Source organism: Desmodus rotundus, chromosome 9 (assembly GCF_022682495.2).
Source record: "Desmodus rotundus isolate HL8 chromosome 9, HLdesRot8A.1, whole genome shotgun sequence".
Taxonomy (NCBI): domain Eukaryota; kingdom Metazoa; phylum Chordata; class Mammalia; order Chiroptera; family Phyllostomidae; genus Desmodus; species Desmodus rotundus.
The window spans coordinates 6,205,787-6,231,034 of NC_071395.1; the positions used below are offsets into that span (position 1 = coordinate 6,205,787).

At 38.4% G+C, this 25,248-nt stretch overlaps 1 protein-coding gene across 2 annotated transcripts in view; it reads left to right on the top strand.

The window, feature by feature from the left end:
• The window catches only part of INTU (inturned planar cell polarity protein), a 48,268-nt gene extending 23,800 nt beyond the window's left edge, over nt 1-24,468 (top strand). Inside the window, exons 6-16 of one of the 2 annotated variants that reach the window (XM_024569112.4) lie at nt 1,621-1,710; nt 3,981-4,058; nt 7,059-7,248; nt 10,047-10,100; nt 12,759-12,821; nt 13,544-13,765; nt 14,373-14,846; nt 16,174-16,271; nt 17,776-17,965; nt 20,274-20,431; nt 22,227-24,468. In XM_024569112.4, the coding sequence (XP_024424880.2) occupies nt 1,621-1,710; nt 3,981-4,058; nt 7,059-7,248; nt 10,047-10,100; nt 12,759-12,821; nt 13,544-13,765; nt 14,373-14,846; nt 16,174-16,271; nt 17,776-17,965; nt 20,274-20,431; nt 22,227-22,338 (1,729 nt within the window). In that variant the 3' untranslated portion in view covers nt 22,339-24,468. The remainder of the gene's footprint in view (nt 1-1,620; nt 1,711-3,980; nt 4,059-7,058; nt 7,249-10,046; nt 10,101-12,758; nt 12,822-13,543; nt 13,766-14,372; nt 14,847-16,173; nt 16,272-17,775; nt 17,966-20,273; nt 20,432-22,226) is intronic. The other variant, XM_045202718.3, reaches the window with a different exon arrangement.
• The last annotated feature ends 780 nt before the right edge of the window (nt 24,469-25,248 follow it).

The following is a 25,248-nucleotide window of genomic DNA, read 5'->3' on the forward strand; positions in this document are numbered from 1 at the left end:
GGTGCTACCCGCCACTCTGCCTGCCCCACTCTCCGCCACTCTGAGTCCGGCCCTCTGGGTTTATCTGTGCAAATGTGGGACCACAGGGTCTGCTAGTGCTCGGACTGCCTGCGCCATTTGTCCCACACTCCGCCAGTCTCAGTCCCGCCACAGCCACGCGAGTCCTCTCCACCCCGGTGCCCGTCTCTGCCCCTCCTACCAGTCTGGATGAATGATTATTTTCTGTTTCCTTGGTGTCAGTCCCCCTTGCTGTTCGATTCTCTGTCAGTTCTGGTTGTGCGAGGAGGCGCAGTGTGTCTACCTACGCCGCCATCTTGGTTCTCTCCCCCCATGTTTTTATCTTGATTGTTAGTTTCTGGGTGGGTAATACCTTTGTGGTTGGTAAGAGTGACTAAATGCTTATTCTGTATTTTTCTATCATAGTTCTTACAACAATGATAGAAAAATACAGAATATATTTTAGGAGGCATATTCAGAATGCAGTATCATCTATGCAGATTTTTTCCGTGATGGATAAGCAAAACTGAAGTCAAATAACTTTTGGAAAAATAAAATACATGATATCATCAGTTACATAGCAAAACATCCCATTCCACATGGACTTATGCAGCTCTGACCTTGAAGTGCCACAGTTAACTTATAGGAAGAGGGGGCTCAAAGCTCTTAAGTTTTGTTTAGGGGCTTCATTCTCTTTTCGTAAAATAAATTTATGAAATATAAAACATTTTCTTCCTTAATATTTCAACAATTTTTGACTTTACAAAAAAGTTTGTCTCAAAGTTTAAGAGCCCTCAAATACTGATAAAATGTCGGATTGTCTATGCTTCAACTTTTCTTTTCTCATTTTTCTGATACCTCTAGGGTTTTACAAGAAGTAGGATCTGCAAGGCAACAGGAAGAAAAATTTTCTTGCTTTTCTAAACAAAAGTCTTGTTTAGCTGTGGGACTTTAAATATAATGCGAATATAGAAAATACTAATTTTCAAGACACTAGGAACTGAGGTTCCATTTAGTGTGTACATTTTGTGTACATTTGCCTTCATAAACTCATGCTGCAAGCCCCTTTCATCTTTTAAACAGCCTTATTGAGATCTAGTTCATATTTCATACAATTCAGTGGTTTTGTATATTCTCAGATATGTGCAACCATCCAGAGCCAATTTTAGAACATTTTGATCACCTCAAAAAGAAACCCCAAACCCTTAGCTATCAGCCCACAGACCCCTCCCCAAGCCCTAGACCACCCCTCATCTGCGTTCTGTGTCTGTAGATTTCCCTCTTCTGGACATTCTGTGTGAATGGAATTATAATATTTGGTTATTTGTCACTTCTCTCACTTAGCATAATGTTTTCAAGGTGCAGGGATCCTTCCTAACCTTTTTTTTTTTTCTGTAATGGGTCTTTTTTTTTTTTTTAGTAGTTATGGGTTTTTAAAAAATATTTCAGAATATATTTTTGTTGTCATACAATTCTTTGTCAGTTAGGGATATGAAAATAAATATGCTTATTAAGCATACATTTCTTAAATCATACCATATGCAATCTTTTCTGAATGACTATTTATAATTTTATAACATTTATAGATATTCTAAATTTATTTTGCCTTTATTTTTTTCTCAGCTCATCCCTTCTTTTAAATGGGAAACAAATTAATGTGGCTTATTGGAAAGAATCTGACAAGTTATTGTTAATTGGCCTGCCTGCTGAAGAGTAAGTTGAGATTTTTATTTACTTTAAAAATCATTTCTCAAATACTGCTTACAAAGTCTGTTTCATTAAAATTATGACATTTTCATGAACTCCTTACACAGCTGTACGATTTAAAGGTCCGTTGCTCTGGTGTGATAGCTTCGAGTGTTCCCGTGGTAAGAATCGTGCAGACTGGGGCCAGGAGGGCCCCCTGGTGAAAGCGGGAGCTGCTGATCACTTTTCTCAGCCATATGGCCAGTGGAGGTAACTGAGAGACGAGCTGGTCCTCTGGTCAATTTTGGACGATACCATGATTAGGATTTTGCCTGTTTACAGTTTTTTGCCATTGAGATTTTGAATCGCAGTCAGCAAAAAGGTGTTTTGCCCTGGTTTTGAGCACCTTTGGCTCAATTAAGGAATAAATAAGGAATATTTAACCCTAAAGTGACTTCTCTAATAGTACATCTTATAATATTATCATGGTCTCCCTCCTAACTTGTTTGGAAGGATTTTTTAAATATATCTTTTTCATTTTAATAGTCTGAGGTACAAGCAGGGTTGAGGTTGATAATGATCTGACCATGAACCTAGGGACTCTGTTAGGTATTTTACTCATAAATCAATCTCATTTACTCTTCAAAATCAGCTCCAAATGGACTTGATGATTGCTGGCCCCATTCTATAAATGAGGAAAGTAAAACAAAGAGAAGGTTAAATAACTTGCCAAAAGTACATAATCAGCAGGAAGCAGCATTGGAAATTGGACAAGTGTCTGTCTGAATTCTTAGCACTAGATCACTTCCCTAATGTCTTAGCGTGTGAAAAGCAGGAGGAAGGCGGTAGGACTATGGAGAACAGCCCCAAAGGGGTGGATTTAACTCCTGGCAGACTAGTCTATGTCCCTGTTCAATGATTTATAAAGTTTGTAGTTTAGACACTTGCCTACTTTAAGGAGTAATTGGGCAATTTCTATTAAACTATTGTATGGACTTTCGTTTTCCCTCTTGGTCCAAAGAACCATCTTATGTTGTCTAACAATTAGGAATCAAATGTGAAACGAATAGCGTGGCATGTAACTGACGCACCTTTAGAGAACACCATTTTGGACAAATTATTTAGTCAATCTGAACACAAATATAACTATAATCTAGTTACTAATGACTGTTAACCAGATTTCTTTCATTATATAACAGTGTATTAGTTATCTATTCCTGCATAACAAATTAACTCAAAACTTACAGGAAACATTTATTATCTTACAGGTATTTTTGTGGGTAGGGAGTCCCTGAGCAACTTAGCTGGGTGGTCCTGGCTCAGGCTCCCTTTCTGCAGCTGCAGTCGAGTGGGAGCCCAGGACACACCTTGAAGGTGGCTTACGCTCAGGGGTACCATCAGGAGGCCTTGGCTCCATGCCACATGGACCTCTCCGTGGAGCTGCTTGAGCCTCCGCACAACACGTCAGCGGGCTTACCCCAAAGCAAGATCCAAACTAGAGAGAGGGGGAAGCTGCGAGACCTTTTACGACTTAGTTTTAGAACAGATACACTATCATTTCCACTATTTACTATGAGCTAAAGTGAGTTACCAAGTCCTGCCCACGCTCAAAGTGGGGGAATTAACTCTGCCTCTTGTGGGGGAAGTGGATCAATTTATGGACATGTTTTAACACCACAAACAGGAGCTCCAAAGTAGGCTACAGTGAAAAATGTTGAAAGGATGTGTTTTGAAGGTGCCTGCAGTCTTCAACAGAGATATGATCAGTAGTGAATGTGGGGTTCTAACTTCTTCACATGAAGGGATAGTGGTGCTGTGACAGACCCTAGATGGTGGCTGTCTTTAAACGGCTGGTGTGTATTTTTCTGTCTGAAAGGGAGCTACGGTCATCCCTCTCCATCCCCAGAGCATTGGTTCTAGGACCTGACATGGATACCACAATCCACGGGGATCCAAGTCCCTCACGGGGAATAGCACAGGACCCTTCTGGGAGACTGCCCAAAGCCCGCGGGCTGGGTTATGAAAAGCTAGGCTGTTTAGCTAGTGTGGGTTTACAAGGATTGTGGAACATCCGTAATAAGGCACTTTAGGATGCAGTAGCGGGGGGTGGGGAGAAGCCCGAAGGCAGAAGAGAAATGAAATGCAGTAGCAGATAAAGGTACCATAGGCGGTTGGAGAGGGAGAGGAAGGCCCAGCTAAGAAACTGAGCAGAGACTGTATAAACTTGACCTACTTCTTTTAGATGTGCATTGTGTGATTATATTATAAAGAAACAAATGTGTTTATGCCTTTTTTAGAGTTCCTCTTCCTCAGCTAAGGAATATGATAGAAGATATTGCCCAAACCTTAAAATTTATGTATGGTTCTTTAGATAGGTAAGTATGTCTTTGAACTGAGCCTCAAGTTTTAAGTGCGTGATTCTAAATCAGCTTTTGCCCTTAACTGCTATTCCTTGGTTGGCAACATAGTTGTTTGAGTTGCTCACCCATCCTCCCTTTCTTATTTTATATCTCTACACAGTTTTTCATTCGATCCTGTGCTTTTTCTTTTTTGGTCTCATATGTTACTTTAGTGAAATAAAGATGTAACCTCAATTATATTCTGACTTGATATATTTCTGTAGGGGCAAATGTAAGAACATTTTCATAACAGATGATTTTACATATTTGTATGTGTGTATTTGATTATAACACTATTGTCAAATTCACTCTTCTAAAATCTGATACTTCCTTCTAAAACAATGTAAGTGAAAAAGCATGCATTATTAAAACAAAGAAAAGACACAATACAGAAGGTATTAACTGTTCAGTTTCCTGTGTATCCTTCCATGTATTTTCTATATGTATATGAATATGCAAGCCCTCTTTTTTACACATGGGTTCATACTGTACATATTTTTCTGTCTCTTGCTTTTTTAACCTTACAACATAATATGATGCATCTTTCCTTATCTGAAGAAGGATTTTTGAGGAAACTGTTCAATATTTGGTCATGTAAAACTATGGATGGAAAACAAATTTTTCTCTTTGAGGGGTTTTTGTAAGTCCCAGTACTTCCAAGAGCTAAAGTGCTACCGGTGCTTTCAGAGCCTTAAACGTGTATCAATATATGAATCCAAGGACAGTTTATACGTTTTCCCAAACCACAGCGGGATCAGCTGTCTGTTTATCTATGTGGGTCTCTGCTGTCACTGTTCCCAATGCAGCCATCAGGGACGTTCTGTGACTGTGCCATCTGGAACGATTGTCTGGTTTGTAGTATTCTCCCCCAAGAGCTGCTTAGGAGATACATTCCTCTGAAAACCTATTACTTACTCATTAGCATTTTCCAAATGTGTGAGCTACAAAAGGCCAGGCAGCCATAAACAGGGCTTTTACCTTTTACTAATAAGGAAATTTTAGCCAGTGGAGTGTAAGGGTGTAGTTATAAACTACCTTCTTAAATTTATACTAGATAAGCAGACGTTACTATGTTTTGCCCTGATTGGTGTTTTCATAAAATGAGATAATCAAAGAATAAATTCCTGCAATGACTTCTGTTCAGAAGATAATCAATTGGAGTGTTATGCAAATTTCAGTGGAGTAGGTTGGAGGCAGAGCTTCCATCGATTTGGAAGTATCTCCAAGTTGGCAGCAATTTAACTGGTTTCTTCTTGTTCAAGTGAGAATTTGAAAGGCAAACTAAGCAATAAATGTAAAGATACATTGAGTTCTTAAAACCAAAAAGCACGATGGATCCAATATGTTATTAAGAGTCATTTTGCAATAATTTTTTAATAACAAGGATTTTTTTCTGATTATGGAAGATATGAAAGGCCCATTGAGCCACAGAACTCTGATTATCTGTGAACAAAGGTTAGCGTTGTGACCAGAGTAAGGGTAACAGTCTCCGTCACCATGCTCGGCTGGCCCACCAGCAAGTCCGCACCAGCCCGTCGTCCGTTTCTCGCTGTCTTCATTGCTGCCCTGTCTGGCCAGAGCCATCTCTCACCACTCCTGTAACTCCTGACTGGTTTCCTTGCCTGCATTCTTGCCACTTTAATTAATTAATTTTTTTAAGTCTGATTTTTTTATTGAATTTATCGGGGTGACATGGGTTTATAGAACTATATAAGTTTCAGGTATATAATTCTATAATACATCATCTGTACATTGTATTGTGTGTTCACCGCCCTAAGTCAAGTCCACTTTAATTAATTTCCAAATGCATTTCATGTGGTCTTTCTACATTATCTGGCTCCTGTCTCCCTTTCTCATTTCAGATCTCAAACCCCACCCACCCCTCTGCACTGTTCTGCTAGTGTCCTGGCCATGCTTGTTCGCCTTTTGGCTTTTGCACTCTTTCCTCTCCTTGGACCAAGATTCTGATGTCAAGAAGGTCAGGGAAAGAGTCCTCCTTCTAAGGGACTCTTCCCCCACCATTCGATCTAAAATAGCCAACCAGTTACATCACGCATTCACACAGTCCTGTTCTCTGCAGAGTCCTTTGTCAGAGCTCATGTTCTTACTGTCCGTTTACTTGTTGTCTTTCTCCACTAGAATGTGGGCTCCACAGGAGCAGAGGCCTTGTCTTTCGTCATGGTATCTTCACTGCTGTACCTCCAGCAATGAGAACAGTGCCTGGAGCACAGTAGGTGCTCAAGTAATTTGTGGGATGAATTGATGAATAGTATTCTGACATATACCAGTTATTGTGTTATCCAGTGCGCTGTTCCAATGAGTGGTTGCGGGCGATGCTGTATTACTTTTACATGGCTAAAACCAAGGTTCTCTCCCCCCTCTTCAGAGTTTTCCAATAGTTATGCCTTCATTAGTAAAGAGGGGAGGAAATAGGCTAATTATGTGCTTACTAAGTAAGGACCCTAGTATGTGCTTGTGCTAATTATATACTAGATATTTTACATGTGAATGTAAACTTAGACAGTTTTCCTGTGATATCCACCTCGTAAGTGCAGTGCTAAGATTCAAAGCCAGATCTGTCCTATTACAAAGCTCAAAATCCCTTTATTTTTTCTACATTACCTGCAAAATTTTGAAAGTTTTAAATGGTTGATGGAGGTAAAAACAACTTACATTTTTTGCAAAAAAAGGTAGCTCGGCCCTTCCTGTTGTAGATACAACATTTATATTAGCCCCGTGGTGCATCCATAGTACCATCTGCTCAGTGCATTTTAGGGTAGATTTTAGAGTAAAAACTATGACAGGGTGAATCTCTTAACACACTCTGTCAGTAACACCATGGCGGTAATCCTTCCTAAGGGGCAGGAGTGAGGAAGAGGGCCGATGTGGTGGGAAAGACCCAGTCCCCTGAGCAGCTTGCAAACGATGGCCACCATTGCCACATGCCGTGCTAACTTAGAGCTCTTGGTCCTTCAGTGCCTTCAGCCAGACTGAGAACATCCCTCGAGTGGATCACTTTTTTGAACTGTTCTTTCAAAGAGCACTGCAGCCTGCCAGGCCGCACAGCGGGGCCAGTCCCGGGGCGCAGCAGTACGAGGCCTCCAGTGCCGTTCTTTTGGACGGACTCCCCGGAGTGCGGTGGCTCCCAGTTCCACAGGAAATCAAGGTAATCGAAGGCGTCGCAAAATGAGAATCAGAACCAGCTGTCTTTTCCTTCTCTATCTTCTCCCTTTCTTTTTCCTTTAACTATTTGTTCTTTTCAAGATTGTGGGTGAGCATTAGAAAGGCGTTAGTTGGTGAAGCAGGGGGTCCAGTGAGTGAACTTGGACAAATTTTCCTTTCTAGATAGAAATGAGCTCTTTCATCTTATTACAATATTTAATCTTTGTCCAAACTTGAGATACTTTTCAGAAATCATAACTGTAGGGTGTATCTTACTTATGAATTTTGTGACTTTGATTTTATAATTCAAGGTTATGTTAGGGTTTGTTTCTCATAGATTAAAGGTAGATGACATGATTGGCTAGCAAACAATATGCTTAGTTAAAGTACAGATCTCCACTGATGATAGCAAAATCTTCTCTCTGTGACTACAGGTACTTACTGTTTTGGGGAGCAATGTCTTTAGACTTTTGACACATTAAGATTAAATACTATCTTCCTCCTAAGAAAATTGAACATATTTTAAAACATAGCCTATTTTAGTCTTATAAATTCCATGTGAAGGCTCCCTCTTATATTCAGATTATTTTTATTGTTCTTTTTTCTTAGTTTAGCATGCATTTGATTAAAAGGACTATATGCTTTTATTTATCTCAATGTAAAAGAATATCGGACTGAGAAATCACCCTGTGAATTCTGGTTTATATTTTTTAATTTGTTGCCCCAAATCATACCAGTTGTTTATCTCACCAAAGCTTTAGTCGCTTTGACCCCTGTCAAGTCTAACACTACCGTCTGAAGATCAGTAGTGTTCTTGTGCCAGGTTCTCAGACCTGTGTTGTGCTTTGGGGAATCCAGAAAAGTCTCCCCTGGATGCTCACAAGTCAGGTGGGTAGGCAAAGTTCATACACAGAAAACACGGAGGATATAGCTTAGACTTTTTCTGTATTTTGTGGTTTAGTTAAGAAAATTAAGAACAAAATTTCTGGAAAGAGAGAGAGATACCTTCTATAAAGTGATCTAAAGGTCCCTGGTGAATGTAAGGTTTTAAAAACTAATAACTCTTGAAGTTTTTGTTTTTGTTTTACCAGCAACCTCAAAGAAGTTGCACACTTTCTTCTCTTCGAAATTGCTTACTGTGTTAAAAGTATAGGGTTTAGTGAGTATATATCTTCTAATGAGAAATATTAAGGAATTTTATGCTTAAAAAATCAAGTTGAGCCCTGGCCGGTGTGGCTCAGTTGGTTGGAGTGTCCTCCTGTAAACCAAAAGGGTGAGGGGTTGATTCCCAGTCAGGGCACAGGCCCAGCCTGCAGGTTCAGTCGCTGGTCGTGACACGCGTGAGAGGCGACCCACTGATCTTTCTTTCACTCACATTGATATTTCTCTCCCTCTTTCCCTCCCTTCCCCCCTCTCTAAAATCAATATCCTCGAATGAGGAATTTTTTAAAAAGCTAGGTGAAAACATACATATATGAAGTTACTTGTGTCTGATACATTTTAAGTAGAAAGTTATTTTAACTTGGAATAAAACTTGCTCTGAGTTTAGTATGCAATGAGGTCTTCAGTTTTCTTTCCCAGGTGTCTGAGAATTTATTTTGTTTGTTTGTCAGATGTTCTCTTTTTTAAAATTCATTTTTCCTAAGCTACATTGGAATAATTAAGAGAAATGATTCTCTACCTTTTGTCATAAGGAACATGAGGAAACAATGATAGCAACCTCCAGCTATCAGTGGTATCAGCCCATGGAGTCCTGTAGCAGGGATAGCAACGCATTAAACAGTAATGTTTCTGAAATCAAAACTCTCAAGTGGGTGACTTCCTTTTTGTCCTGTAGTTTTTCTCAAGAGAAACTATAGCTGCCAAAAGGAGAACATGAAGTATTTGCTGGAGGCAAAACAATGTAGGTCACAGAGGAGTAATAAGTCATGCCGTGTGAACTGCATTGGAAGGCATGACTGGCGTTTCCAAAGCTTTGTCATCTCAGTCAGACGCAGTCTGTGGAGCAGTTCTGCGGAGAGTGCCTTGGACTTAAAAAAAAATAAAAATTAAAAAAAAAGGACTCTTTTTCACAAATACCATATGTGCTATAAACCTTAATTACCAGTGGTCTTTAATTGATGGATATGCATTACAGATTAAACTGCTGATCACTGTTATTGTTTTTAAATTGTGAATGCTTTAGGGAGAAAAAAAATGCATGAAGGAGTTCAGGCAATTTCTATAGAAACAAGAGCTAAGCCCTAAGCAAAAGCTTTTTCTAATAACTCTGTAGGGTGGTTAAGCTGTGCCAGATTCCAGGGGACACTTGCCTTCATGTTTTAATCCACGAATAAAGATTAATAGTCCTTTTATACAAAACATGGGAGAGAGACAGGGAAGAACATTGATATTTTCCAAGAATCTATCTGTTGAGAAATATAGTAGAAATAAAAAAGCAAAAACTCAAAATAGATAAGCTACATTATGATTGATTTCTTTCCTCTAACAATTTCAATACATTAAAATTTTTCTAACTTAAAACTATAAGCAATTTGTTGATCTCATAAATTGTTTTATATTGAATACAGAGTGAAGCTCATTTTGAATTGTGATTTAATCAAAAAATGCCCATATGTTAAATTAATTTTTTTGCATTGGAAAGTTTAAAAATAAGATGTTCTGTTTGAGACAGTGGTTAAATAATACAAAGAAGAAAGATACTTATTCAACTCTTCAAGTAATTATTAAACACTTTTGTATGGCCATCATTAAAAAGTAACTATGAGGTGAATGATTGTGTTACTCTTTTATTCCTCATAGGTGGAATTAGACACGGCATTGAATGACTTGGAGGCTGCGGATTTTGCAGAACTGGTAAGAAAAGCAGTGAATTTTAGGAAAGACTCAATGTTGATTTCTCATTTGCAAATCAATCATTATTCTAAATATTTTGCAAGTGGGCATGTAATAATCTTGAAATGCAAAACACTAGGTCTCTATCTTGACAAGGACAAAATCTGTTTTGCTTGCCTTAAGATGTTCTACTCAGTTAAAAATAATTGTTATGTAATGTATATGTAATGATTAATTACATTGGTATCATTAAGAACTGGGCTTTGTAAGACAGGACATACATGTAATGTTACTTAAATCAATTAAAAACCCTGTAGATCTGAATTTAAATGGAAAGTATTGATATGGTTTTTGATTTCTTTTGTTTTTTTAAATATATAATCTTTATCATATATTTTCCCCTTACCATTTAGTTTCCTTATGTTCCCCTTCCCCCCAGCAATCACCACACTGTTGTCCACATCCATGAGTCCTTTTTCCTTTTTGCTCCATCCCTCCAGCGCCTACCCTCCACCCCCTCACCAGCTGTCATCTGTTCTCCATCTATGAGTCTGTCTCTGTTTTGCTTGTTAGTTCAGTTTGTTCATTAGATGTGTTCAGTTTGTTCCACATGTGAGTGAAATCATATGGTATTTGTCTTTCTCTGACTGGCTTTTTTCACTTAGCATACTGTTCTCCAGGTCCATCCATATGTTGCAAAGGGTAAAATTTTCTTATTATTTATGGCCAAGTAGAATTCCTTTGTGTAAATGTCCCATAGTAGTTTTATCCACTCATCTGGTGATGGACACTTGGGCTGCTTCCATGTCTTGGTGGTTGTAAGTAATGCTGCAATGGACATAGGGGTGCTTATGTGCTTTCAAATTAGTGTTTTAGGTTCCTTTGGATATATTCCCAGAAGTGGGATCTTTGGGTTGAAAGGCGAATCCATTTTTAATTTTTTGAGGTATCTCCATACTGCTTTCCACAGTGGCTGCACCAGTCTGCACTCCCACCAACAGTGCAAAGGTTCCCTTTTCTTCACATCCTCACCAGTTGTTAGTATTTTAAAAAATGTATTTCCTAGCTCTGCCCGATGAAAAACCCAGACACTGTGACCATCCCCAGCACTCATGAGCACCACTAGCACCCAGGCTGTGGTGCATCAATAATATTTCTTGCCAAAAGGAACCAAGACTTTTAAGAGAAATGGCTGAATCCAGATTTGGGCCTGAAAATACACATGATAAGCCTGGCAAAATCTTGTTATAACAGGAATCAAGGAACCTTTCAAAAATTGTTAGAGTTAATGTAGGACTCATGTAATCAGGAGACTGCTTAAAGAGTTTCCCACTTGAGCGTCTGCAAGGGTAATAGCTGCAAGAACTTGAAACATATCAGGTATATTTAAGTCCATGCGTTCATAATGATACGAAAGAAAAACTAAATTTCTCGGTCAACTTGAGAAGATGCTAGGGAGCCAAATCCTTATTGTGAAAACTGGTAAATTAGAAAGAAGAATCAAACATTTGGAGGGTCTGACTTCTTTCATTTAGCATAATGCATTTGAGATTCACTCACATCATTGAGCGTATCAGTAGTTCAACCTGAGCAGTATTCCACTGTGTGAACGTATCATAGTGCTTATCCATTCCCCAACTGGAGGGTATTTAGATCATTTCCAGTTTTTAGTTTTCTTTAGGTTTTACTGGTTTTTTTCATTATAAAATTAATGCATACATATTGGATAAAATTGCAAACCTGGTTATTAAAAGCAGATGTCCTGCCTCTTCATCCTTCTCCCCAGTTCCATCCCCACTTGTAGCTGCTCTTTCAGTTTGGAGCATATTCTTCCTGACCTTCCTCTATACACATGCGCACACACAAGCCTGCACGCACGTACATACACATACATGTGTGTCGTCAGGGCTGCTGTTTCTAAGGAAAACTGCGCCACAGTGACGTTTTGTTCTGCAGCCTGACTCTTTGTGAACAGTATATCCTAAAACAGTTCGTACCTGCTCGTATAGATCAGCCTTAGTTCTCAACAAAGGTATGATATTCTCTGTTACGAACATACCTAATTTCGTTAACCATTCTCCATTGTTGAAACTCACTTTATCTTTAATTTTGCATATTACACATAATTAAATAATTGTTATATAATTAAAGAGTGTGTATATACATATTTTTTTACTTTTTTAAAAATTTATTTATTTATTTTTATTCAATTACAATTGTCTGCATTTTCTGGGGTAGAGGGAAGGGGAGAAAATGCAGAGTGTATATATTTTTTAAAAAAATTTTGCATAGTACTCAGTGGTCTCCAAATAGGTTGTGCCAATTTCTACTATACTAAATTTATACTATAAAAGTAGTATATGGTAGTATTAGGTACTCTAAACGATATATAGTGTAGAAGCTCTTTGTCTTGATACATTTTTTTAATGGTAATCCCTCTTGGTGTAACAGATCTTATGTTTATTCTTACATGTCTCTAATCAACACTTTCCTATAAGAATCAAAAATAAGACTGCTCTCAAAGTACTTATTTTGTATATTATCTTTCACTCTAATATTGTAGAATATTGATTGCTAATAAAGGTACTATGAAAAGTTCAGTTACTAAAGAATATAATTGCCATTTCAACTGTTGTTGCTGGACTGGGATTTTTAAATCCACTGTGGTTTTTTCCCCAGTCTGAGGATTACCACGACATGAGGCGGCTGTATACGATTTTAGGGTCTTCTCTGTTTTACAAGGTAAGTTGAAGCTTGAGTCTTTTATGAATGTCAAACTGCTATATGAACAGACCTAAATTTTCTCCAGCTTTTACAACATGAAAAATACATCTATTCTTTTCTTCTGAATGTAGGTACCCTAAAATTAACATCTTAAAACTTGTAGCTACATATTTACAAGTACAGTGAACATTTCTGGTTTCATTGTGTTCTAAAGCATTTGAAAATTTGTAAAGGAGAAACTATACTCAAAGAACCAAGTGTGTGAGAGAGGAGAGAGTGCTTTCCGAATTTCCTTTTGCAGTAGGATGCTGGTTTCTTGTCTTCAGACATAACCATGCATCTTTTTAATAAATCTTTTAACATTAAGTAGTTGACTTCCAAGTAAAGCAAGTTAAGCATCAAATGAATTTAGGTATTTTAATTTTTCAGCTCTTGATTCTCCACTTTCCATCCTCAGAATTCAGTTCTGTTCCAATTTTGCCAAACACTGAGGCTTGACACTACTCAGAGATGATCTTGCTTGGTGCTGCCGCTTACCTATTGTAGACTTACGTTATCATAAATATTTGATCTCTAGTTGACCTCACGGGGAAATAATTATTTTTATTATGTCTTTATTCCATTTGAAACTGGAATATTTTAAGCTAACTGAAGAAGTACCTACAGAATCTGAAAAATATATTATGGGATTATTGCTCGATGCCACTGGTTGACTTGTGGTCTTTGTGGTTACATTCAAGGGCTATTTGATATGTAGCCATTTGCCTAAGGATGATCTTATCGATATTGCTGTATACTGTCGTCACTATGGCCTGCTGCCGTTAGCAGCAAAACAAAGAATCGGTCAGTTGGTGATATGGAGAGAAGTGTTTCCTAGATGTCACCTCCAACCTTCTCCAGATGCAGACACTGAAGCCTTCCAGGAACCTGAAGGGAGATATTTTTTGCTAATTGTTGGCTGGGTGAGTTTACCTTGGTTTCTTTCTTGTTCTTTTTTTTTTTTTGTCTTATACTAGCTAAATACACAAATAGGATGATTTAAAATTATGAGCATGTCAGATATCAGTATTCAAGAAATATTACATGCCCCTTATTTCTTTTCTTTAGCATTTATCTAATATTCATGGAGAAACAGTAATGAAACCCAGGATAAGATTTTTAGCAGGTTCTTAAGTCGTTTGCTCCCATTTCTGTAGTGGTTTTATCCCCTGGTATGTTTTGGGAAATAGAGGGAAACATACAAAAAATATAGAATCAGAGTAAGTATGTGATTATAAATGAAAGGACTTCTAGTAATTGAGGCTCTTTGAAAACTACCTTAGGGAATTCCATGTGCTGTAAGTAGTGACTGATAGCACATCAGGATAAGGCAATATGAGATTTGTTCTCCGGGGTGATCAAGAAGCACTGAGAATTACTAAGAAGGAATGGGAGGGAGTTTTATAATAATTTTTACATGGTTACGCCATATGCCCATTAAGTCTTCAGTATTCGTACATCGATACGTGCATATTGCATTAAATATCTTCATGTAGCTAAATCTGTCCTAATGACTTTTTCTTCTTATAGAGGCATTTTATGTTGTGTGTACTATTAGAAGCTGGAGGCTGTGCATCCAAAGCTGTTGGGAATCCTGGACCAGATTGTATATACGTGGATCAGGTCAAAACAACTCTTCACCAGCTGCAAGGAGTGGACTGCCGCATAAATGAACAGCTGGAATCTTCTCCAAGTCCCTGCTTGTCTTGTGCTGACTGGTTCCTTGCTGGATCACATGAAAAATTAGATTGTTTGACAACCTCACCTATCCTCAGTAAGCTACAAGGTACTTCCAAAGTAGCGACCTCTCCAACATGCAGAAGAACTCTTTTTGGTGACTATTCCTTAAAGACACGTAAGCCCAGTCCTTCCCGAAGCAGTGGAGGATCTGACAATGGTTGTGAAGGTGGAGAAGGCGGTGGCCTGAGCCCCCACACTACACCAGATACAGAACGGAAGCAAAGAGAAGCTGATGGCTCGGAAGAAAGTGGGGCCTTGCTTAAGGTGTGTGTGCATTCAAGTATGTACATTCTGGGAGCTGAGCTGTCTTTCCAGTCCTTATTTTATCATTCCAATAGGATTTTTAATGGCAGATCATTCTTCATTTGAACTGGTGGTGGTTTTAATCACTGTTGGAAAACCAGTGGTTTAGAACCCAAAAGAGGAAGAAATAACAAGTAATATCTAGGACATCTGCTTTGACACTACTTGCAAGTAGGGAAACTCTTTAATCCTGCCTTCTCTGTTCATCTCTTTCTTCTCTGTTTGCAGTGTTAACAGGGAACAGGGAACAGCCCAGTAGTGGGCATTTAGTGATCTGACTACATAGCCAATAAAAGGTTCAGCAGAAACAAAAACAGAATCAGTAACTTAAAATATATGTGAGTTTCTTGTTCTATTTTTTTATAGATTTTTTTTAATCTGCACCTCTGAAGATCGGATCTCCATACACAAGAATTGAAAATGTGACTGTTAAGGGGAGACGGTGTTCACTTTTCAGACTGCTTATCTATCATTTCCTGTGTGTGTTTTTTTCCCCATGAAAGCACCCTACTATATCCAAATGATTATCAAAGTAATCACCCCAAGAGGTGATCTCTACCTACTCTAGTAATGTTGCATTTTCGAAACATTTTTGAAAGTCGTCGTTTGGGTGGGTGGAGGTGACAAAGCGTGAAGAAGGGGGGTCTGAGAAAGGGCAGGAATGGACAGGAGATTCTGAGTGTCAGGGCATAACCAACTATAGACTTGATCTCCCAGTTCCAAACAATAGACTCTGAAGTGGATGTATTTAGGAAGCGCTCGCACTGGTACTGTACTTCGTATCCCAGTCTGTGAAGTGGGTAGGAAGTAGAGTTTAAGAGTATTTGGAAAGTATTAAGGAGCCATGAACAACTCCTAAGAAAAATCAAATTAATCTCTGAGCTTTAGCTTTTCAATGAGTGTTGATTGAACACCTACTGTGTGCCCAGGGCTTTGTGACACAAAAGAGATCAGTGATGACTAAGGTACAGCCCCTGCCTTTGAGGAGTGAGGTCTGGAGAGGGACACATGTACGCACATACACAAATTATAACAAAACTTGGTAAACGCTCCAGAGTGGCCCTGGTGGGAAGTTTTCAGGGAGAATGTTCATGTCCTCCTATGACATGGCCCCGGAGTCCCTGGTAGCAAAGATAACTCAAGAGACACAAGTTAGCATTGAAAATATTAAAGGTAACATTGCAAAATAGCGAATAGTTCTCTTAGAAGGATATTTAGTTTTTACATCATGTCTGCTATTTGACTTCATTCTTAGATATAAACTGACCTACTTAATTATATTTTTCAGGTCATTAAAAAGAAGTCTGCTCTTCTAAATCCATTTCATTTGGGGAACTTGAAAAAGGACCTTTCAGAAAAAGAATTGGAAATATATAACACAATGAAGTAAGGAACTTCCTTATAATATTCTTTTCCACTTAAACTCTGCCTTCAAGGAAATTTTACAATGAGAAAGTACAAGTTCATAACGTATAGAGATTTTATTCAACAATTGTAATGACAATGTTCCTTGCATATCAAAGGTAATATCTGTGCTATTTCTCTGATGTTCTTCGTTACACATATAGGAAATATATTGTAAGAGATAAAAAGCACAAAATAATAGTTCAAATGTGAAAACCGCCCTTTATCTCTCCCCCACAGGTAACCTCCCCTTTGCGTGTCTAATTTTTAAAGTAGAGTTTACTATTCTCCGATGGGGCTCCCATGGTGAGCTGCCCAGATAAGGACACCCCTGATCCAGGAGTGCTCGCTCCCGGTGCCCAGCAGGGACGACCAGGGCAGGATCCAGGCTCAGAGCTGAAATAGGCCTCTTCCTGGCCTATGTGCTCAGGGCCGAAAAAATAATCAACTGAAGGAATTTTTTGCTATAGACGTTAGAATCAGAACAGGACAGCTGGAGTATCTGAGATGCCGATGGGGAATTGCTGTTGATATATTTAAAGACTGCCAATCAGAAGTCAGCAGTGAAGAGAAAAAAGCGAGGTACAGCAGAGCAAGTTTCAGAGTCAGCTGAGCTCTGCCGCTTAGCTAAGGGATGGCATGGTTAAAACGAGGATGCTACTGTTTAATAACCTGCAGGGTCAGTATGAGAGTTAAGATCAAAATATTTTAAAGTACTATCCTCACACACAGAGGGCATTCAGCATATTACGGTTATTTTGTTGTTCCTGGGCTCTGCTCACTAATGGTAGAAACAAGCAGTATGTGTAAGTTCTGCTGGTCTGTCTGAGGCCTAACCAGGGGGAGAAAGGATGGAGGAGAAGAACGGAGAAATGAAAATAGTAAGAGAACACAGAAAAAAGCAGACTGCAATAATGAGAAATAGACGGAAGCAATTGCCATGGTATTTGAGAATGTCCACCAAGCCCTGCAGTTGGTAATAATTGTATTTTTCTTCAGGACTGTCAATTGAACTGTCATGGTATAAGGCTTTAATGCTACGAACTTAAATGTGTTTCGTTTATTGGAAGATTTTTTTATATATGTGTGATCTACCTTCAACTGGTAGCATGTTTCTAACTTGCAGAGATCTGGGCCAGGCATGGGCTGAGTTCTTCATTACCAACAGTGGAAAAAGAGGAGATTGGCCAATTTGGATTGTTTTGCAAAGGGATGATTAAGTTACTTGCAAATGAATTGGTGTTTATTTATCCTTGCATAATACGCAATGCTTGCCTCCATTAAGGGAATTGATAATAACCCTAGCCTGTACTTCGGTTAAGGAGGAAGAGGGAATTCAATGTTTGGCTTTGTTTCCTTTGCCTAATTATCCTCCCAATACTATATTGTAGATTAAAAAAAACTCATTAGGAGTCTTCACAGTTCAAAATGGAGCAATATTTCTAAGTTTACTTCAATATCTTTTTTCTTTTACTTTTTCTTCAAGATTGACATCTGGTCCAGAGAACACACTTTTCCACTATGTTGCCTTAGAAACAGTGCAAGGGATCTTTATTACTCCTACCTACGAAGACGTGGCCCGGCTGGGCGGCTCTATCCACCCTGAGCTAATAAAGAATTTCCATCAGTGTTGTCTCTCCATTCGTGCAGTTTTCCAGCAGACCTTGATGGAAGAGGTAGGGCACTGTTCTAAATATAGATTTCTGCTGGTTTCATTTCCAGATCTCCAGATACTCTCTCTAAAAGCCGTTTCTTTAACCAGTGTGTCCAGTAATGACCGTTTTCATTTACATTTTTGTTAAGTCACCCAATCTCACTTGATAGCATAAGGATTATTATACTCAGAGTCCTTAACTTCAAAGATCTGTTCTATAATGCTGAGTTTGATGTCTTAGGTTACCGTTTCAGGAAATGGTGGACCTGTGCTTTTATACGGCAAAGTAGCATGTTATAGCTTAGAATGTAAACTAGGCTCCCGTGTTTTATATCTGTGACTCAGCCATTACTGGGACAGTAATATCTACCAGTCAGTAATGCTGATAATTCCTTAAATATTCAACCAGCAGTATAAGGTATTTTGGAACATAATGGGATAAGGTCCAACAGTAGACACAATACTGTTGCAAATGTTTTAGCCACTTGGTTGATTGGTTGCTTGCTTGCTTTTCCATCCAGAATGAAATTGCATTTAATATTGTACCTTCTGGATAAGTAGTAATGTGTATTAATTAAAGATAAGTATTAATTTCTAGAAAAAGATAAACTTGTAGAAGTTTAGTTGTGATTGGTCACTCATCACAGACCCACCCCCCAAAAAAACTCTTTGAAGATGATTATAATGTATATAGCAGTGTGTGTATTCAGGGTCTAAATTTGTGAAGAAATTGGGTTTAAAGGTGGAAGAACATTGGGCTAGGAATAGGAATCCCGGGCTAAGCCTTGCCTCTTCCTATTTCCTCAGCTATAAAGTGAGTAGACTGAATTATATAATTTCTTAGGGCTCATTCATCAGTAAAAGTCTGTGTCGTATAGGATTTCTTCTTCAAGCTAACAGAAATTGGTATTCAGCAAAATGTTATGTTTAACCATATATCCCTATGCATTTTGCATTCTATGTTCCTCCTTTCCTATTTAACGCAACTGATAGATTCTGTAAGGGACCATCTCATTTGCTTATTCAATAATATTTAGTAATATAAATTAGCCTTCCCCATATTATTTAAATATTGGGGTACCCACTATTCACCAGACCCTATTCTAGGTACTGGCAATACAGCAGTGAACAAAACAAAGTCCCTTTCCTCATGAAGCCTATATTCTAATAGGGGCCACTAACGAATTAACAAGTAGTGAAATATGTCAGGTAGGGTAAGTTTCAAAATGAATAATAAAACGGGGAGGATGAGAGATGAGTGTTACTATTTCGAAAGATCCCTCTAATCATGTCAAGTAATATGTGAACAGAGAGCTGAATGAAGTGAGAGAGCAAGCCAAGTGGGAATCCGGCGGCAGAGCTTCCAGACAAGAGGGAACAGCAGGTGCAAAGCCACAGAGGTCAGAGTGGCCTCGAGCACCGGAGCAGCTGTATGGGCAGAAGAGTGGTGGGCATTGAGACGGCCAAGGCCGCAAGGCCAGATCACGTGTGGCCTGACAGATGTAAGGACTTCGGGCTTTGTTCTGAGGGAGATGGGACAGTTGTGAGCAGAGCAGGGACATGATCCCTGATTCTGAAAGGATCACTCAGGCTGCTGTGGGAGAAAAGGTGCTGTAGGGTAGCCAGGGTGGAGGCAGGGACCAGTTAGGAGCTATGGAAATTCTCAAAGCAAGGAACATAGTGGCTTCTGAACTCTGGATGCATTCCGGAGGGTGAGCCCAAAGGGTTTGTCATTGGGTTAGATCAGGGTTAGATCAGGGTTTTGAGAGAAAAAAGAACTGAGGAGCACTCCACTGTTTTGGCTTGAGCCTCACAAAAAGTCTTTATGTTCCACATAAGTCATTGTTTTGCTAATGATTTAATCAATGGGCAATTTAGAGAGTGTACTGCTATAAGTTTAATGTGTTTTAAGCATTTATAAAAATGATCTATTTAGTAATCTATTCATTAAGCACCTACTATGTACCAGGCACTTTTAAAAAATACAAAGATGAGTAGTATATTGTCTCTGCCCTGAAAAAGAATTTTGTCATGTGCTGGGGAAGAAAGACCTATAAACTGCCAATATAATACAATGTAAATGCTGATACAGAGCTATGACCAACATGTTCCCTGGAGAGTCAAGGGTTACTTGCTCCATCAAGTCTCTCCTAGGAGCTAGTATTTAAAGTAAGTGTGAGGAAGAGGAGAAATTTTCCTGCAGGTGAGGAGAAGAATGTCTTTGCAGGCTCTGAAGTACTAGGATCAGCCAATTCAGATATATATGTGCAGACATTTCAGAGTAACACTACGAATACCAGTTAATATTAATAATACCTATTAATTTACAGAAAAAGAAAGCGCCAACTGTTGCAGATCATTCAGATTCTACAGACTCGGTCTCTTCTCTAAACCCTGTGAAAGAACACGGGGTGCTGTTTGAGTGCTCACCTGAAAACGGGGCTGATCAGAGGAAAGCACCACCGGTTATGGCGTACTGGGTGGTAGGGTGAGTGGGGAAAGCATTTGGGAGGGAAGCGAAATGCTAGAAAAATGAAAGAAAAGTAGTGGTAAAGGAGAGAAAGTTTTAAGATGTAGGCATGTAATTATGAATCTAACTATAATATTTGACTATATTTTAAAATTTTATTTTACTTGCCAAGTATGTCCTTTAAATTCCTCCCAAGTCTTTTTCTACTAAAGACAAAAAGTTAACAGTTACAAAATTATATTAGTAATAATCTAAAAAAAATGATTTCACAATTTTACTATTATTTTCTTCCTTCTGTCCCTAGTTCCTTCTTTCTTTCCCTCTTCCCTTTGCTCTCCCTCCCCTCATACCCCACCAACTACAAGACCCTGCCTGACCTGGCTCCTGCACACCTCTCTGTTTCCGCCGCCAGCCATTCTCCTCCCCCACCCCATATGCACAGCACACAGGCATAATCGAATCTCATTCCTGCTATTTGTCGTGTATGGGATGTTCTGCCCCTTAACCTTTGCATGTGGCTCCTTGATATTCACACCAGTGCTAACAAGTCTCCTCCTCAAAGAGAAGATCTATACTCTCTTCCCTGTAGTAAAAGAGCTACTCAGTGATGCTCTATTATATAACCCCTTTATTATTTATTTTCTTGTTTATTTGTGGTCTTTCTCCCCCTCACCAGAATGTCAGCTTTATGAGGTCTGCCTTGGATGCCACTGGCACCTAGCACATATATGGATAAACATAAAACAATTTAGTAAATGGGGCCGTGCCTGGCAAACTGTGGCGGTAGGTGGGTGGTATGGCAAACAGAAAGGTAAAGTCACACTTCTTGTATCTAACGGCCTTACATCTCACAAAAGGAAGATGAACTATGCTCAGATATCTATATATTTATGGATGCGTTATATGGATATAGATATATACCTATATAGCTAGGTGTATAGTTAGGTAGGTAGGTAGACACACAGACTTGAATCACGTGTTAAAATTAGAGATACCCACACTTCACCCCAGTAAGCTCCCTTGTGATTCTGATGTGTAACCAACCAAGCTTGGGAGCATCAGCATAGGTTCAGTTCTGTGCATCGTGATCAGAGCTGTACTACTGGACAATGGATTTGGGAGCAGCAAATGGAATGGTGTGGATGGATTCACGAGAGAACAGAGATAGAAACAGTTAGGCACACAGGGGGGAATGTAGAGGAGGCTTAATTGCATTCACAGCAACTGGAACAGAAAAAATCAAGAGGTGTGGAATTCTGATGATGCAGGTCTATATAGGACAGAAACATTTAGGGAAGTCAGGCAGAACTACCCCTGATTTAAATAGTTTGGTTTGTACACAGTAGTATTAATTTTAGATTTTAACTCTTTAAGAAAACCAAGTAAAGTTCCATTGTTAATCCCAATTCAACACTATCTGTAAAACAAGCTTATATATAAAATGTTTGAATAATAATGAAACTTTAGAAAGTAAATGACAATGTTAATAACTGTTGTGCTGAACATGGCGGTTCCACCAGTGGCTTTATTGTAATGATAATGACTAAATTTAATAATTAAAAACTGAGGGATATGGTAATACATATTAGTAAAATAGGCTTTTTACATGCTGGAAGAGTAAAAATAATTGACCTAAGCACACATTATTTATTCAAAAGTAAATCTAGCTGCATTTCCCTCTACTGTAGATTTAAATTAGTGTTTTAATGTGTTACCAATACTTTCAGAAACAAAAAAGAAATAAAATAAATTGAAAGTGAACATTTTTTTCCTTTGTTTTTTGACTTTCTAAAATAAGTGTTTTTCTCTGCAGGAGACTCTTTCTTCACCCCAAAGTTCAAGAACTTTACATCTGTTTCCATGACTCAGTCACAGAAATTGCCATTGAAATGGCCTTTAAGTTGTTCTTCGGGTTGACCTTATAACTGTGTTTTCTTGCCGCACAGCAACACTGTGCGGGGAGCCCTGGGCATTGTCAGGGTTGCGGAAATCCACACACAGAAGATAAGGGTTAAATTCTTCTCACCGTTCACTATTAAACATAGTATTGCTAAATATCAAGAGTATTTGCTGTTGGATTTTATGCACTAGATCTTATGTAGTATTGTGAGACTTTTGAAAAAAGATTCATGATCAAAATATGAAGAAGGAATTATTAACTTATTTCCATTTTGGTATATAACATTAATTTATTGATTACTTTGAAATAATATTGTGTTTTATATAAAATTAATATAGGAAGTATTTATCTTGGAAAAATACTCAATTCATTGTGTATTTATCTCACGGCTTATATTGAATCTGGTGAAAGAATCATGAAATTGGGGAGCACGACCAGTTCCTGGGACTGTGTAACACCGTGCCCGTGAGCAAGTCTTTGTACCTCTCTGAGGTCAGGACATTAAGGGGTCAAGGGTATGAAGGCACTTTGGGTTTAAAAGTATTAATTAAATGCCTTACATTCCTTGATATTTTCCCCCAAAACACCATGACCTAATTTAATATTAAGAATTATTAATAAATGCAGCTACTGATCACCTGAGATTTTCAAACAGACAAAGCCATCATAAAGGACTTTTTTTGTGTGTGATTCATTTAATGAAATTTTAGTCTGTTGAACAGCTTTTCTGGTGTCAAAGAATCATATTGACCACCGCTAAATAACTGAAATAAAGAGACAAAATAAACTACTGATGTTAATTAGGGGAAATCATTTGCTATACTATAGATGTATACTGTAATGTCCATGTTGTAGAGACTGCAGTGTTGTGAGGGTTTTTTGTTGTTGTTGGTATCAATCTTTTTTTTTTATCGCTGTTCAATTACAGTTGTCTGCATTTTCTCCCCACCCCTCCACCTCACCCCAGCCAAACCCACCTCCCTCCCCTGCCTCCACCCTCCCCCTTGGTTTTGTCCATGTGTCCTTTATAGTAGTTCCTGAAAACTCCTCTCCCCAACATCATCTTGGTTTTAAGTAAACATTGCAAGTAAACTTAGCAGACTATTTCCCAAATGTGTTCATAGTCACATCTGAAAGTAGATCAGTCTGGTTACTGTGTAATAAATGCCTGTCTACCACCACTTTATTCAACAAAGTGGCCAAAGTGACGGTGCATATACCACAGAGGTGTATGCTCTTTAGCGGGTACAGAAACATTCTGAAGTTGGATTTTGTTAGCATCCTGCAAATGGTCCCTTTCATCAAGGCTATTAATGCAAAACATTATATAACTACCATTTAAAAAAAATACCACGTACTGTCTTATCACCATGATATGTAATATGTTGTATATATTGTATTATTTCCGTATGAACAACTGTTCATATGGAAAATAATATAATAATCAACAAATAATAATGTAAGAATAAGTTGTATTTTGTTACTCACAACTGTAAACCTACTTTTGCCCCGCCCTGTATTTTTAGTCCCCCAAAATTCCCTTTTTGAGTCTCCTCCTTTTCCTCCCTCCTCCTCCTCTTCTAACTGTCATTGGTTTATTTTTGTGGGGTTAGAGAACTGTACTTAGCAAGGGAGAGTTTTTTTTATTTGTGCCAAGGGACTGTTGATGATGATGCATACAGGCAAGATAGTATATTTCCAGTGCCTGCTTTTTCGTATTTCTAATACAAATGGAAAATGCCTATGAAACCAATTGAGTAGGTTTGTCTGCTCTGAACATTCTTGAAAATATTGTGAATAATTATTTGTTGTGTGCGTGAGTTCCCTCTAAATAGTGCCTGGCACATGTTATGTGCTATAAAAGCGTTAGCTGCTGCTACTAGTATTACCAAATACCCATTGGTTGAAAACCAAGGAGTCAGCTAAATCAGCTTTAATCCTGCTACTGTACAGGATATTGGAAAGAAGCTGAGGAAAAGTGTTCAGCATTAAACACTTTGAAGAACAAGGATTTATACTTTGGTTATTTTTAAAAATATTGTTAAATGTTATTAAAACTTTAGTCTATACACTAAACTGTGTGAAAGTAATTTAATTTGTATCGCTATATTTCTATATTCTATATAATTAAAGCTATTTTTATACTGTACTGATAGTTTTTAATAAAGATGGTTTGGAGATTTGTTCGTGGTTGTGTTGCCTCTTCATGCATTTGTCCAAAAGACGTTTATTGAATTTCTACTCTGTGCCAAGCACTGTTCTGGTTGCTGGGGATGCAGCAGTGGGGAAAAACAAAATAAAAAAATAGAACAGCTAAAAGTCCCCACGCTTGTGGGAGTGCAGAGCACAAAGGCCCTGAGACTCTATAGTTTTAATAATTAACATATAAATCACCGGCACTGTTTTTGTCCCACCAATCAGTAAATAAAATGCAATGCAGCAAGTTAAAGTAAACATTTTCAGTTAAGTCTATTGAAAAGAGCTGATCTAAAGCACTTAAGGTCAAAAAATCTACATTTCTAAGTACTTTCAGTTCTGTTGTCTTCTCTCAGAGAATGTATATGATAAATCAGCTTGAGGATATCATAAAAGAATATGTTGTAAACACCCTCAACTATAGAGTCAAATGCTGGGGTGAGGGGAAAAGGAGGCAAGAAAGGAAGAGGGAACTGCCCTCAGGAGTAGCTTGTCTGTCCTCTGAGATACTTATATTCCCTGTAACCAGAGATGCTTCCTTTGACCTCTCTTGACACCTTGGAGCGAGGTTTAAGTAATTACCCCCTTAAGTTTCTTCCCGTGTACTTGTTAACGTTTTACACTCCCTTTAAGGAGGTTGGAACCTTTCATTTTTCAGATTTTTGCAAATAAAACACTAATCATTTATTTTTTGAATTTACAATGGATTTTACAAAGGATCCTGAAGTCAATGCAATGG